Raw genomic sequence first — 13060 nt, 5'->3', positions numbered from 1 at the left:
GCTCAGTGTTCTTATTGCTGGGGCACAATGATCACATCTCAGGGGAACAGGTGGAGGTTGGGGGTGATGGAGAGAGACTCCCAGAGTGCTGTGTGAATCTGGGAAAGTGGTGACCCTGTAAAGAGAGCAGATCTGCTGCCTGATGGTGGGATCAATGATCCCGACAGAGCACACGCTCATCATGTCAACACAAGTTTATACACACACATCCTTTAGTTTATACCTTACACCGCTTTGGTACATTATTGGATAATTCATACCATTTCCCTGAATACCGTAGGTGGGGTACCTCAATAAATTTAGCAGCTAGAGAAACTGATTTCAGTTTCATGGCTTCCAGTTGCATTGTTGCATCACAATTTAACAGGTTTAAGTCCGTCTCTAATCTTTTTGTCATCCTGTCTTTGCTTACACATTCACAGTCAATTTGAAAATTCAAAGACTTTTAAAAAATATACTTTAAACTTAACCATGAGCCGTTAAGAACAATTTCTCATTTACAATAGCGGCCTGGCAAGAGGTAAAAGCCTCTTGAGAGAATGGAAGGGGGGTGGGGATGAAAAGGAATGCAAAGTTAATTTAAAACCAACACAGTTAAAAGACAACAGCACACATCCAACCAATCAATAAAGTTAACAGACAGCAGCACACATTCAGACATTTCAACACAGTTAAAAGACCGCAGCACAGATCCAATCATTTCCCGCATACCCTCTACTTACATTCACATAATCAGGCAACACAGTAAAGACAGCAGCAGCAGGACAGGAGTAACATTTAGCATTAACACACACAGGCAAGAGAGCAAGCAAACATCAGATGTTTCCAACCCATCCTCCAATCACAACATCAGGAAACACAGTAAAGGAACGGAGATAGAGAGAGAGAGACAGGTAAACACAAGCATGAAGACAGACAGGTAAACACATACATGAAGACAGACAGATAAACACAAGCATGAAGACAGACAGGTAAACACATACATGAAGACAGACAGGTGAACACAAGCAGGAAGACAGACAGGTAAACACATACATGAAGACAGACAGGTAAACACAAGCATGAAGACAGACAGGTAAACACAAGCATGAAGACAGACAGGTGAAGCATGTCAATAATAGAGTCCTTGTAAACTGACTTTGGGATGAATTTGTCCAGTTTTAGTGTTTATTGTAAGTCGTTCCAGTCTCCAGCTGCTGCAGCCCGGAATGACAACAGGCTGAGTGTGTCATGCCCCGCCCTGCATCCTGATCATGCCACGCCCAGCTTCCTGCCATGCCCCTCCCTGCTCCCTGACCATTGACTGCCTTGTTTCCTAGACCATGTGGTTCTCTGTGTGTGTGTGTGTGTGTGTGTGTGTGTGTGTGTGTGTGTGTGTGTGTGTGTGTGTCCTAGCCTGAGTAATTGGCTGCCCCGCCCCAATTGACTACACCTGTTTCTGATCTTATCTGGTGCCTACTTAAGCTGTGCAGTCTCTTCCTCCTGTGCCAGAATGTTGTACCTCCATGACCATGTGGATCAGTGGCGGCTGGTAACTCAAAAAAACTGATGAGGACAGGAGGAAGAGAGGCGAACCATCCATGGGCCCCGGGAGGCACTTTCCCTCAGTCAGTTATTATTTGAAATATCAGCTTTAAAGTGGATTTACAGTCAATTTTAGCATATTAAAAACTGAAAAACACTTTCTTTAACTACATGCAGCATTTATTTATCATATTCATGATAAAATATTACAAAACAACAATAAAACATTGTAAGCAATAGTTGTTGTAATGGATTTAGACCTGGTCCAGGGTGATATCCTACAGATAACGCCCTGTTACTCTCAATGCAATTTACCTATGAATGCGCTTCCTCGGCCCGGTCGTCCGAGTCTACAGACAAAACCGTTTCGTTACTCACCAAAGTAAACACATCGTTGGAAAGATGAAAGCCTTTTCTCCGAGGACTGAGATAATATTAATTATGAATAAATAAAATCATAAATTTATATTTATATTTATGAAACTCGGTTTACCGAGTTTTTGTATCTTTTGCGTTTTGACCGGTTTTGGGATCTTTTGTGTGTTTGACCTTTTTGCCTGGACCTTCTGTGCTTTCATGTTTGGTTTTGTTTGTTGGATTTTTGCTGCTTACTTTTGAGGAGTAAAGACTGGTGAATTCTGAACACTGCTTGAGTCTCCTTTCTCTGCGCCTGGGTCCTTGTTCTTGCCTAGAAGTGTTACAGAGTGCAGTGTTTGTTTTGGGAATTTCTAGTAGAATATGGTGAGCTGATCGGGTGTTATTATTTAACGCATTCAAATGTACTAGGCCTACTACATTACTGTCAAAATCCTTTCAGATAAATATTGAGGCTTAACACCTTAATTCAACTGATGTCACAGAACTCCTCTTCGTTCTTCTGCGCAGTATTCAGGGAGGAGGATCTGTGTCCAGATGTGTTGGGTGTCTTGTGGCTGGTAGTCAGTGTGATTAGAGGTGCTCTGAGTTTCCCACACTGAGCCCTGTTGTGATCAATGCACTACAAAGGCTGCTCAGGACACTGAATGGACCTTTAGTGACGGCTGTTGGCTCTATAGAGCGAGCCTCACGTCACAGGCCATCTGGAGGGAAGGAGCTCCACTGACATGTTAACTCATTCACTTTTAGTGCTGCATTGACAAAATAATTTGATTAAATACTGTACCTTCTTGGCTTGTTTACAGTTAAAAGTATTGAAAATAATTAATGACAATGAGGGAGGAAAAAGACTTAATAGACGACACATGAAACATGAACTTTCATCCCTTTTGCTCTCCCCTAAAAGTGTGCAAGTGTGCCTATTCCCCTGGGGGGGGGTCGTTAATGATTAGACAGTCAGGTGCTGGTGGGACTGCTAATGACAATGAACTGTGATTCTGCTCTCCAGAGCTTTCCCACACTATGCTCATTGAGAGAGCTTCCACTGTACAATAGAAGTGTGCCTTGTTAAATGTTAATTCGTGCGCACAAGCAGTTCCCTAAGGTCCCTCAGGGATAGGTGCCATGCATAGCATTTGTATGTAGACATTTTTTTTAAATATATATATATATATATATATATATATATATACATGTAAAAAAAACAGAGCTTTTAGAAAGGTGCGGAATAAAAGTGTTTTTCCCCCACAAAAAAATTGGATTATGAATTTATTATTCAATAAAATTTGACAGGTCCGACATTAAGGTATGTTTATCTCTGTCTGAGATGTCTGAGGTTTGGTTCCCACCTCTTGGCTCGTGAGCCAATAGTATTACAACCATTTCTGTGTCGGGAGTGATCTGGAATTCTAATACTATTGGCTTACAATCCTTGTTAGAGTTTGTTTTTGATTTGTCTACATAAAATGTCATCTATAGCGCCTTTAAATATTCCTCATTTAAGAAAGTGATAAACACAATATTTATACAATATAAATACAATATTTTGGCATGTGATTGGGGTTAAACCCTTAATACTGTACCTGTATAAATATCTCAATGGATTTACCTACAACTGCTACCCATCTCTCTATGTTGTGGACCATAAGCCTTTTTATAATGTTTTAAATGACACCCCTCCAAACCTACTCACATTACCTACAGTATAAGAAAAGGACAAATGTTATCTAATATTGGAGAGTTAAAGTTAAAGGACCATTTTTATGTTTGCAAACTCAATGGTTTCACATAGTATCATCTCTCTGGTGTATGTTATGAAATACAAGCATTTTGTATTAATTGCTTTTTTCGTTAATTGCATTTTTCAAATATTACAGTAGTTTTGTGTCACCCGGTCTATTTGAGGTATTGTTTGCTTTGCTTAAAGCATGGCTGGCAATTCACCCTTAAAATGGCTCCCATAGTATAGATCTTGCTACCATATGTATTTGCTATTAACTTAACATTAACATTTTATGGTAGAAAACACCATACAATTAGTGACTATAATTTATTACAATGATAAGGTTAGCATATTATTCAATAATCATATTAACTAATATTATTTCTGAGTAATAATCTGGGTAAATTATTTTAATGGTTTGGGAAATTAACATACAAACAATTGCTGGAATTTAGTAAACACAATTCCTGTCTCCAGGGCTTGACCCCCGAGGTAGGGGTCTGAATCTATTGTCCCACAGGGGGTCTGTGAGTGAGTGTTCCTCAGTTTCCCACACTCTATCCATTCATTGCTTTCAACGGGGGAACAATAGAAGTGTGTCTTATTGCGCATCACATTAGCTATTGGAATTGGGAGTCTAGTCTTAAGTCTAGTCAGTGCCATAGAGTCTAGTCTCTGAGAAAAACTCTCCATCTATTAAAACCAAAATATCATTAGGGAGCTTTTGTGTCATGGCATTTTACTCAAGATGATATAGAACATAAACATGACAAATGAGAATTGGTATTTATTTCAGTGCATTGTGTCTGTGTTTCAGTTTCCCTGGCCTTAACATTTCTGCTATATGTCCCTACAGCCTTTGGGGTGTATATGACCTTCATATATTTAGTAGGAAAACTCATAACAAGCAACATATTTGTAAATGGCAAAGCACCATATTTGTTTTTGAATTTAAATTTAAAATCTTTCAGTCTGACTGAACACCATAACTGTGTTTTCTCCTGTAAGAACACTGTCAAATCCCTTATACAACTTTGTGTCTTTGGTTTCTCACTAATGAATGAAGGAGTAATGATGATGATGATGACGATAATGATGATGATGATGATGATGATGGGGTATTGATCTCCAGAATGGATGTACTAGACATGATGAGCGTGTGCTCTGTCAGGATCATTGATCCCACCATCAGGCAGCAGATCTGCTCTCTTTACAGGGTCACCACTTTCCCAGATTCACACAGCACTCTGGGAATCTCTCTCCATCACCCCCAGCCTCCACCTGTTCCCCTGAGACGTGACCATTGTGCCCCAGCATTGTCCTCCCCTGCTCTCCCATTGGCTGCAGACTGTGAGAAACTCCAACCAGCCCAAGACCCACACATTCATATGGAGATGAGGGACTATATATAGGAGGGATGAAGCCACTAGGAATCAGATTCACTCTGCACAGAGATCCAGCCATGGCTCCTACAATCACTTCAGCAAGAACCTTCTCTGAGGAGCACCTGACTCTCACTAACAAGGTACATTGAAGACCCAATTCAACCCGATATGTAAACATTGAATGGTTAATAATTATTGTCTTCATTATTGTTACTCTTCAGAATCAGGTTATTAATGTATTTCTTCTTCTCTGTTGCAGCTCAGAAAGCCACTGGTTGAGAAGTTACGCAGAGATCGTATCAACAGCAGCATTGAGCAGCTCAAGTCTGTCCTGGGTCTAGAGCTCCACAACCAGCAGCCTGACTCCAAGCTGGAGAAAGCCGACATCCTGGAGATGACAGTTTGCTTCCTGAGACGCCTGCAGCCAATCAGCTCCTCCTCCTGCTCAGCAGCTGCCAATCAGGGTCACTCCAGGTGTGTCCAAGAGATGGTGCACTTCCTGTCCAAGGAGGATGTGAAGACAGAGACCCAGAGAGGACTGCTGAGACACTTCCAGAGCCTACAGTCATCCTCTGATAAGAACAGGAGGGAGAGAGACCTGCCTCAGCTGAGCTCCCCAGCCCAGCACAGCATCAGTAAAGAGAAGAGTCCAGTCAACTGCGGCCTCTGGAGGCCCTGGTAGAGACCTACAGACTGGAGCTCCACTTCCAGACAAACTCACATGAATGACTATGTTAGTCCAATGAGTAATTACTTTTTACAGGAGTTTTAACCTTGTTGTCTCGTTTGAGTTTCTTAATTTGCTTTCAAACTGAAACGAAAAATATTGATTTATTTTCATTTTTATCTCCTTTTGCAAAGGAGCGACTGATATGACTTCTATGAAATATATTTCTTTATAGAAAAGAAAACATGACAATGTCTTTGTTGTATGAAGTGAATATGCTGTTTGTTTGTTCCCTGTAGGAATGTTCTCATGATGTGATCTGCCTTGTTTAAGGTGGATAGCCTAATGCTTACACTTGAAATGTTATGTTTTGATGAAGAACACTTGATAATTTATTTGTAAAGAATAGCTATAAGATGTACAAACCATGTCTGTGTTTTAAACAGATGAAAAGTATTAATCTCTATCTATCTGGGAGATTGTTAAAACATGCTTGCTGGTTTGCCACTCTGTGAGTGTGTCACTAAGCAGTACCTTCAGTGAAGGCACTGTTTTGTTTGAAAAACTAAATTTACAAAATGAATGTATTCATCCTGAAAAATGAATTCATTGCGAATAAAAACAATCACCGAAATATCTGTCTGCTGATCTCATTCTTCTCAGGCATTTTTCACACATACAGTACAGGTTGTGCCTGGTCTAGTTCTCTGTTTATTACAGTATTTGTTTATAACTGTACAAAATATGATCAAAGATCAAACTGTATTTTTGTAGCCTGAATAATATCTTTCATTAGACATCTATTACTACAATATCATAAACTGCCTCTTCCAATTACTTTCATACTGTAGCTTGTCTTGGGGACGTACGTAGGAATTTAGAGTAATCTTTAAATTGGTGTAATGAATTATAGTCATGTTGGCGATTGCGGGGTGGGGGAAGGGGGGGGGGCAATAGAATGGCAGTGAAACACGTTCATGGACTCATCAGAGCACTCACAGTCACAGACCGCTCTGCCTCATGTAGAGAGACTGTAACTAGACAGAGCAGATTAGCACACTCCAGCACCACAGGAACCTCTGTTCGTGATAAACCAGGCTTGTTTGAGGGGGCCTGGACCTAGACCACATCACTCCCAATCCAATCCAACCTCCTCCCTCCGTCTGTTCATTGATCAAGTTTACGTTGATCTGACATTGATTTGTTAAATACAGCTCTCGATGCACTTGGATGCATCATCAGTGATGATTGTGGCATCACAGGAGATTTCAGGTCTTTCAGCTGTACATCCTCACCCACGTGACCCAGCCAAAGGTTGGTCAGATAAATTTCATTGTCATTATTCTCAATAATTCCCGGACTTTGAAATTATACACTTGATATTTTGATTACTTCACTGGAGAGAAAGTTCCCTGGATGGATTTAATCCACAACATCATAAAACAACCGGTATATGTGAAATAAAGTGAGGGAGAGGAAGTTAATATTTGTTCACATGATTTATTTGACAAAAACACAACATGAACATTACCGTAATTTAATTCCCTTTGGGTTTATACAATACTGCAAAATAAAACAAATCTAGTCTGTATCATCATACATTAAAATGATCTTCCTTTTCAAAATAAAGGCAGGGATGTGAATGCACTTACCACCTTAAATTAAGGCAGTATTGTCAGTTGACACCATGGAGTACTGGGTCTACATTTTCACAGAAAGAATAGAGCAGTTCAACGTCTGCTGATATAAATGCCCACAATGCATTTGAAAAGACTTCAGCTGCTATAGATCCAGAGCAAAAGGTTCAAACAAACAGGGTCCAGACATAATGTAGAGTACTATGGTCTGGCTAGAAAGAGAGACAACCGCTGAGGTACCAAACCAACAACAACTTCATTTAAATATATACAAAAACAGTGCAATATGTCATAATAGGGCTCTGTGACTTTGACACAAGCTGTCAGAGGAAGTGACAAAATACGTCGTCACAGCAGTCAGCTGGCTTCCCATCTTCTGGCCATAAAACGGAGCCTCTGCTTCATCTGAACTTTGACCTCTAATGTCCTCGCTTCATCTCCCGGTCACGGCTGGAGACAGAGTGGCGCCAGGTCCTCCTCTGAGGACGGGAAGAGACGTAGGATCTCCCTGGAACATTTAGAGTAGCCATTATGGGAGAGCAGGACCTTCCTCAGAGTGAAGAACGCCACAGTCTTTTCCAGGAGGTCTGAGGTAGAAATCCCATTCTGGAGATGTTCTTCCAGAGCAGCTTTCAGCTTCTCCACTCCGCTGCTGCACTTCCTCTCCAGCACGTGGAGTTTACACCTGAGAGAAACAAGATGGCCATCAACACCTCTTCCCACACACACAACTCTATGTTGAACCTCGGTAACGTCCCTGTACACGGCCAGAGGATCTCAGTGGCAATAAACCTAAACTTACCGAAGGTGAACTTGAAGCTGCTGCTCCTTTAAGCTGTCCTGAAGAGCGATGTCCAAGTAGGCTGGCATTTTCTGCTTTGTGGTCTGAATTTGCAGTCTTTCCAGAAATAAGCCAATGTTCCTCTTGGGTTCGTTCGTTGAAGGAGGTCTGGGGTTGAAGTGTTGAAGGGGTTCCTCTTCTCCCTGCGATGTTGCCTGTGTTGAGGATATTCAGAGGATCTTCACTAGAGAGCTCTGCCTCTCCTCTCTCTATTTATGCTCCTCCCTGTGCCTCGTCTCGGACTCCCTAGCCAATCAGAGGGCTTGGATCTGGGGACAATAGACAGTGGGGAACAGAATGACAGGTGGGATGTTGGTCTCCATAGCATATGTTAATAACATCTGACAGGACAGTCCCCACCCTGGGACAGTGTCTGTACCCATGTAGACCCAGAAAAACCATGTTCCCATCATCACGTTCAGACGTCGGCAGGGTTTGGTATTGACACATCTGCTAGAATCAATTCAGCTTGTAGTCACCTAATGCAACTAGATACGCAACAGTGTCTTTTCTTTAAGCCATGATCACGTTACAGTTTACATTCACAAACAGTTTCTGTTTAAAAAAAAATCTTATATATATATATATAATTATTTTATTATTATTTCTATATATAATACATTTCTGTTTACTTATTTGTTTTATATTCAAAATGTAATACATTAATGTTTTGTGTGGTGTATTAGCGAGGTGGGTTCTAACTCATCCTCCAGATGGCTGAGCCCCACTCTGCCTCAGTCTTAGCCCAGCCCTGCATGGGAGCAGACTGGGGCCCTCTGTGGGAACAGACACACGTCTATTGTGTAAGGGGCTGAACGGGCTGCATACAGGAGTGTGGGAAGCCGTGTGTCCCTGTGGCTCCCAGCCCCAGGGAGAGGAGGAGGGCGTGTGACTGGGGCACACTCGGCCTTGTGGCAGGGTGGGAGCTGAGGGGAGGGAAGTGTGCTGCCTGCCTGGAGATGCTGGACACACAGGAGGCAGGCAGCAGCACCTCACAGCTGCACAGTCAACACTGGAATCACATTACCTGAGAGCCACACAGAGACTCATAAGGGGCCATCGGATCCAGCTGATAGGCCTACTTACTGATAGCCTGTAGCTTTAAGACAGGAACTATATTAACATCCAAACATGTATCCCTAAAGTGGTGAATCAGGATTTTGAAAATGATGAAAGATCAATATGGATTATGATAATGAAAGGATACAGCACAATCGATTGCAGTGTTTAATCACCATGAAGGTAGGCTATAACATGTGACTCAGTGACAATCAGTGACAGAAGGAGGATTCACTATCCATAAGAATAATCCTCTCATAGCTGCCCAGACAGCAATCCGATCAGGGCCATATACAGGCCAGATCTGGCACTTGTGGCTTAATTCCGGCCCATATATGGCCCAGATCTGTTTGCTATCTGGGTGGGGATTTGGTCACTGTAAGATCTATGTAAAGAATGTTTGTTAAAGTGTCTGCACACTGCCCCAACCAACACCAACCAATACCAACGTTAGATTGGTGTGTCGTGTTTGTTGGTGACTGTTGGTGTCAGTTGGATGGATTTTGCAGTTGAATTTTAAACTTCTAACATTTTAACAACTGCCAACTTTAGAATGTTGGGTGTTGGGAGTTGGTTGGCGTTGGTTGGGGCCGTGTGCAGGCACCTAGTCTCACACGTGTGTGTTGACATGATGAGCGTGTGCTCTGTCGGGATCATTGATCCCACCATCAGGCAGCAGATCTGCTCTCTTTACAGGGTCACCACTTTCCCAGATTCACACAGCACTCTGGGAGTCTCTCTCCATCACCCCCAACCTCCACCTGTTCCCCTGAGATGTGGTCATTGTGTCCCAGCAATAAGAACACTGAGCATGTGGCAGCTCCACATTCCCCATTGTCCTTCCCTGCTCTCCCATTGGCTGCAGACTGTGGGAAACTCCAACCAGCCCAAGACCCACACATTCATATGGAGATGAGGGACTATATATAGGAGGGATGAAGCCACTAGGAATCAGATTCACTCTGCACAGAGATCCAGCCATGGCTCCTACAATCACTTCATCAAGAACCTTCTCTGAGGAGCACCTGACTCTCACTAACAAGGTACATTGAAGACCCAATTCAACCCGATATGTAAACATTGAATGGTTAATAATTATTATCTTCATTATTGTTACTCTTCAGAATCAGGTTATTAATGTATTTCTTCTTCTCTGTTTGCAGCTCAGAAAGCCACTGGTTGAGAAGGTACGCAGAGATCGTATCAACAGCAGCATTGAGCAGCTCAAGTCTGTCCTGGGTCTAGAGCTCCACAACCAGCAGCCTGACTCCAAGCTGGAGAAAGCCGACATCCTGGAGATAACAGTTTGCTTCCTGAGACGCCTGCAGCCAATCAGCTCCTCCTCCTGCTCAGCAGCTGCCAATCCGGGTCACTCCAGGTGTGTCCAAGAGATGGTGCACTTCCTGTCCAAGGAGGATGTGAAGACAGAGAACCAGAGAGGACTGCTGAGACACTTCCAGAGCCTGCAGTCATCCTCTGATAAGAACAGGAGGGAGAGTGACCTGCCTCAGCTGAGCTCCCCAGCCCAGCACAGCATCAGTAAAGAGAAGAGTCCAGTCAACTGCGCCCTCTGGAGGCCCTGGTAGAGACCTACAGACTGGAGCTCCACTTCCAGACAAACCTATATGACCATGTTGGTCAGAGATGAACATCACGGACAATATTTTTCAGAAGTGAAGAAAGACCTCAGCCAGACCTCCTCTGAAGGTTTTAATGACTTACTGGTCATTTGGAATTAATACTTCCGATGCAAGTGAAAATATTCATTTCAGACAATTATCACATTTATGAACAGTACACTAATGAAGTGTTAATGATTTAACTGCTTCAGGTGTTGATTATGTTCATGAACAATATTAGATGATAATATGCCTTTATATTCCTCTGTGAGGACCTCATACATTCAATTCAAAAGAGATTTTCTATGACTGATCTGTTTTAAGGTCAACTACAACTTTTTTATGAAAGAGAATAGTTTTGCAACACTACTTGTACGATAACATGCCTTCTATGTGAAGTTTGCACTAGTTGCTGTTTTAATGTAGACTTGAGTTATAGTATCACTGTTCCTCCATGAGGATTATTTACCAAACTAGACATCCCTTGTATTATTACTATGTGATTATCATTAATTGTTCTGTTTTGAGATCAAAATATTTACATTTTCGACTTTTCCCTTAATGATTTCTGCTGAAATTTTATTTATGTTTTGAACCATGTTCATATTTTGGAATGGAGAACATTTTTTCTCAGAATGTAAAAGTCCTGTTTATGTTAGACAAATCCATGTGTCTTTTATAAAGACAGTTGGTCATTATTCTCTACTCTGTTAGAGTACCATGTGTCTTTTATGAAGACAGCTGTTCAGTATCCTCTATCCTGTTAGAGTACCATGTGTCTTAGAGATGTGTCCAAGTTCTTTTGTGATGATGTTTCATCACCCTACCTGCCTCAAATTGAGGTTTCTTCCTCTATGATGATGTGACTCTTGACTCAAGATGAATAAAACAAAAAACAACTGAATATTTCCTATTTTGCATTAATACTATTAGAATGACCTTTAGTCACCAGTAAACGTTTTACACCTTGCATGAACCTAAAAATGAACAACATAATATGCAAAGAAAACAAAAGCCTGTAGAGATGACAGGTGTTCATTTCCTCAACATGGCCTCTTACAATCGTAAACAAGTACACATGTACACGTTGTCCCCCAGCCATTATGCATGTTCCCTTGTGTTAATAAGCCCCCTGCCTCTCACTGACTCTGGGACCTCCACCCTGTCTACTCCATGCCTCCATCTAGTGGGCAAAGAAGTCCATGTACCTGTATGGCCTTCAATCCAATATAATGGTAAATGGACTGCACTTATATAGCACATAGATGTGTTCAGGACAGAACCGTCATGAAGCGTGAGATATATATCGGACAAATTGGATAATGTATGGAGGAGTTATGGCGGACTTCGTGTTTTATGGCGAAATGTCAAACTTTGGCGGGGCGCCACGGCAAGGGAATTTGGTGAAAACTCAAATTTTTTGACCGAATATGAAGTTGATCAGATGAAATCTGTAGGAGATGTTCGTTGAAATACGAGGCATGGAAATGGTAAAAACAAGGAAAAAATGGCACATTAAGAGCAAAATGGCTGACTTCCTGTTGGATGTTGGGCATAGGTCCAAGAGACATTTTAGTGTGTCTCGATGAACTACATATGCCCACCGAATTTCGTCCGCCTACATCAAACTGAAAGGTGGGGCTCGCCATTTTTAATTTTCCAGGGGGCGCTCTTGAGCCGTTTTGCCACGCCCATTTCCGTCACCCATGAAATATCTAAATTTTCACCGGGACTGACGTATCTGCAAAGTTTAATGAGTTTTCATGGATGTTTAGGCCACCAAAAAGGCATTCGTTTGGGGAGAAGAAGGTAGGAAAATAATAATCCTTACAATTTCAATAGGGCCTCGCACAGCCAGTGCTCGGGCCCTAATTAACAAGGTGACAAAACCTCATTTCTCCACCTTATAAACGTAGCTAAAGTAGGCTATAGCCATTTATAAATCAAATGGATGCAGAAAAATTGATTCACACCTTTGATTTCTTTGATTACTGTAATGCACTCTTCACTGGCCTCCCCCCAAAAAACACTGACAGACTTCAGCTCATTAAAAACTCTGCAGCCCAACTATTATCAACCAGGCCAGGTCGAGCCTGGCTTATATGCATGGCTGGCTTGTTTCTGTTCAGGACTAGTAGGACGGAAGCTAGCCATGCCACTGAAATAGCTGTGAATTGAAATGACATTAAATAATGTCTGATAAATTAAGATAGGTCTTGTTGCCTGGACA

The 13060-nt window shown here is 41.9% G+C and overlaps 1 protein-coding gene across 1 annotated transcript; it reads left to right on the top strand.

The window, feature by feature from the left end:
- Positions 1-5084: 5084 nt before the first annotated feature.
- Positions 5085-10797, top strand: LOC311311163 (transcription factor HES-5-like; the record flags this gene model as incomplete). Its single annotated transcript, XM_084440814.1, has 3 exons — positions 5085-5147; positions 5267-5481; positions 10590-10797. The coding sequence occupies 3 exons, from the start codon at positions 5085-5087 to the stop codon at positions 10795-10797; spliced, it is 486 nt and encodes a 161-aa protein (XP_084296940.1).
- Positions 10798-13060: the final 2263 nt, after the last annotated feature.

This window comes from Borostomias antarcticus (assembly GCF_949987555.1).
Source record: "Borostomias antarcticus genome assembly, chromosome: 7".
NCBI lineage: Eukaryota > Metazoa > Chordata > Actinopteri > Stomiiformes > Stomiidae > Borostomias > Borostomias antarcticus.
The sequence above is the reverse complement of the archived record's forward strand: the minus strand, read 5'-3'. Positions and strand labels throughout refer to the sequence as shown.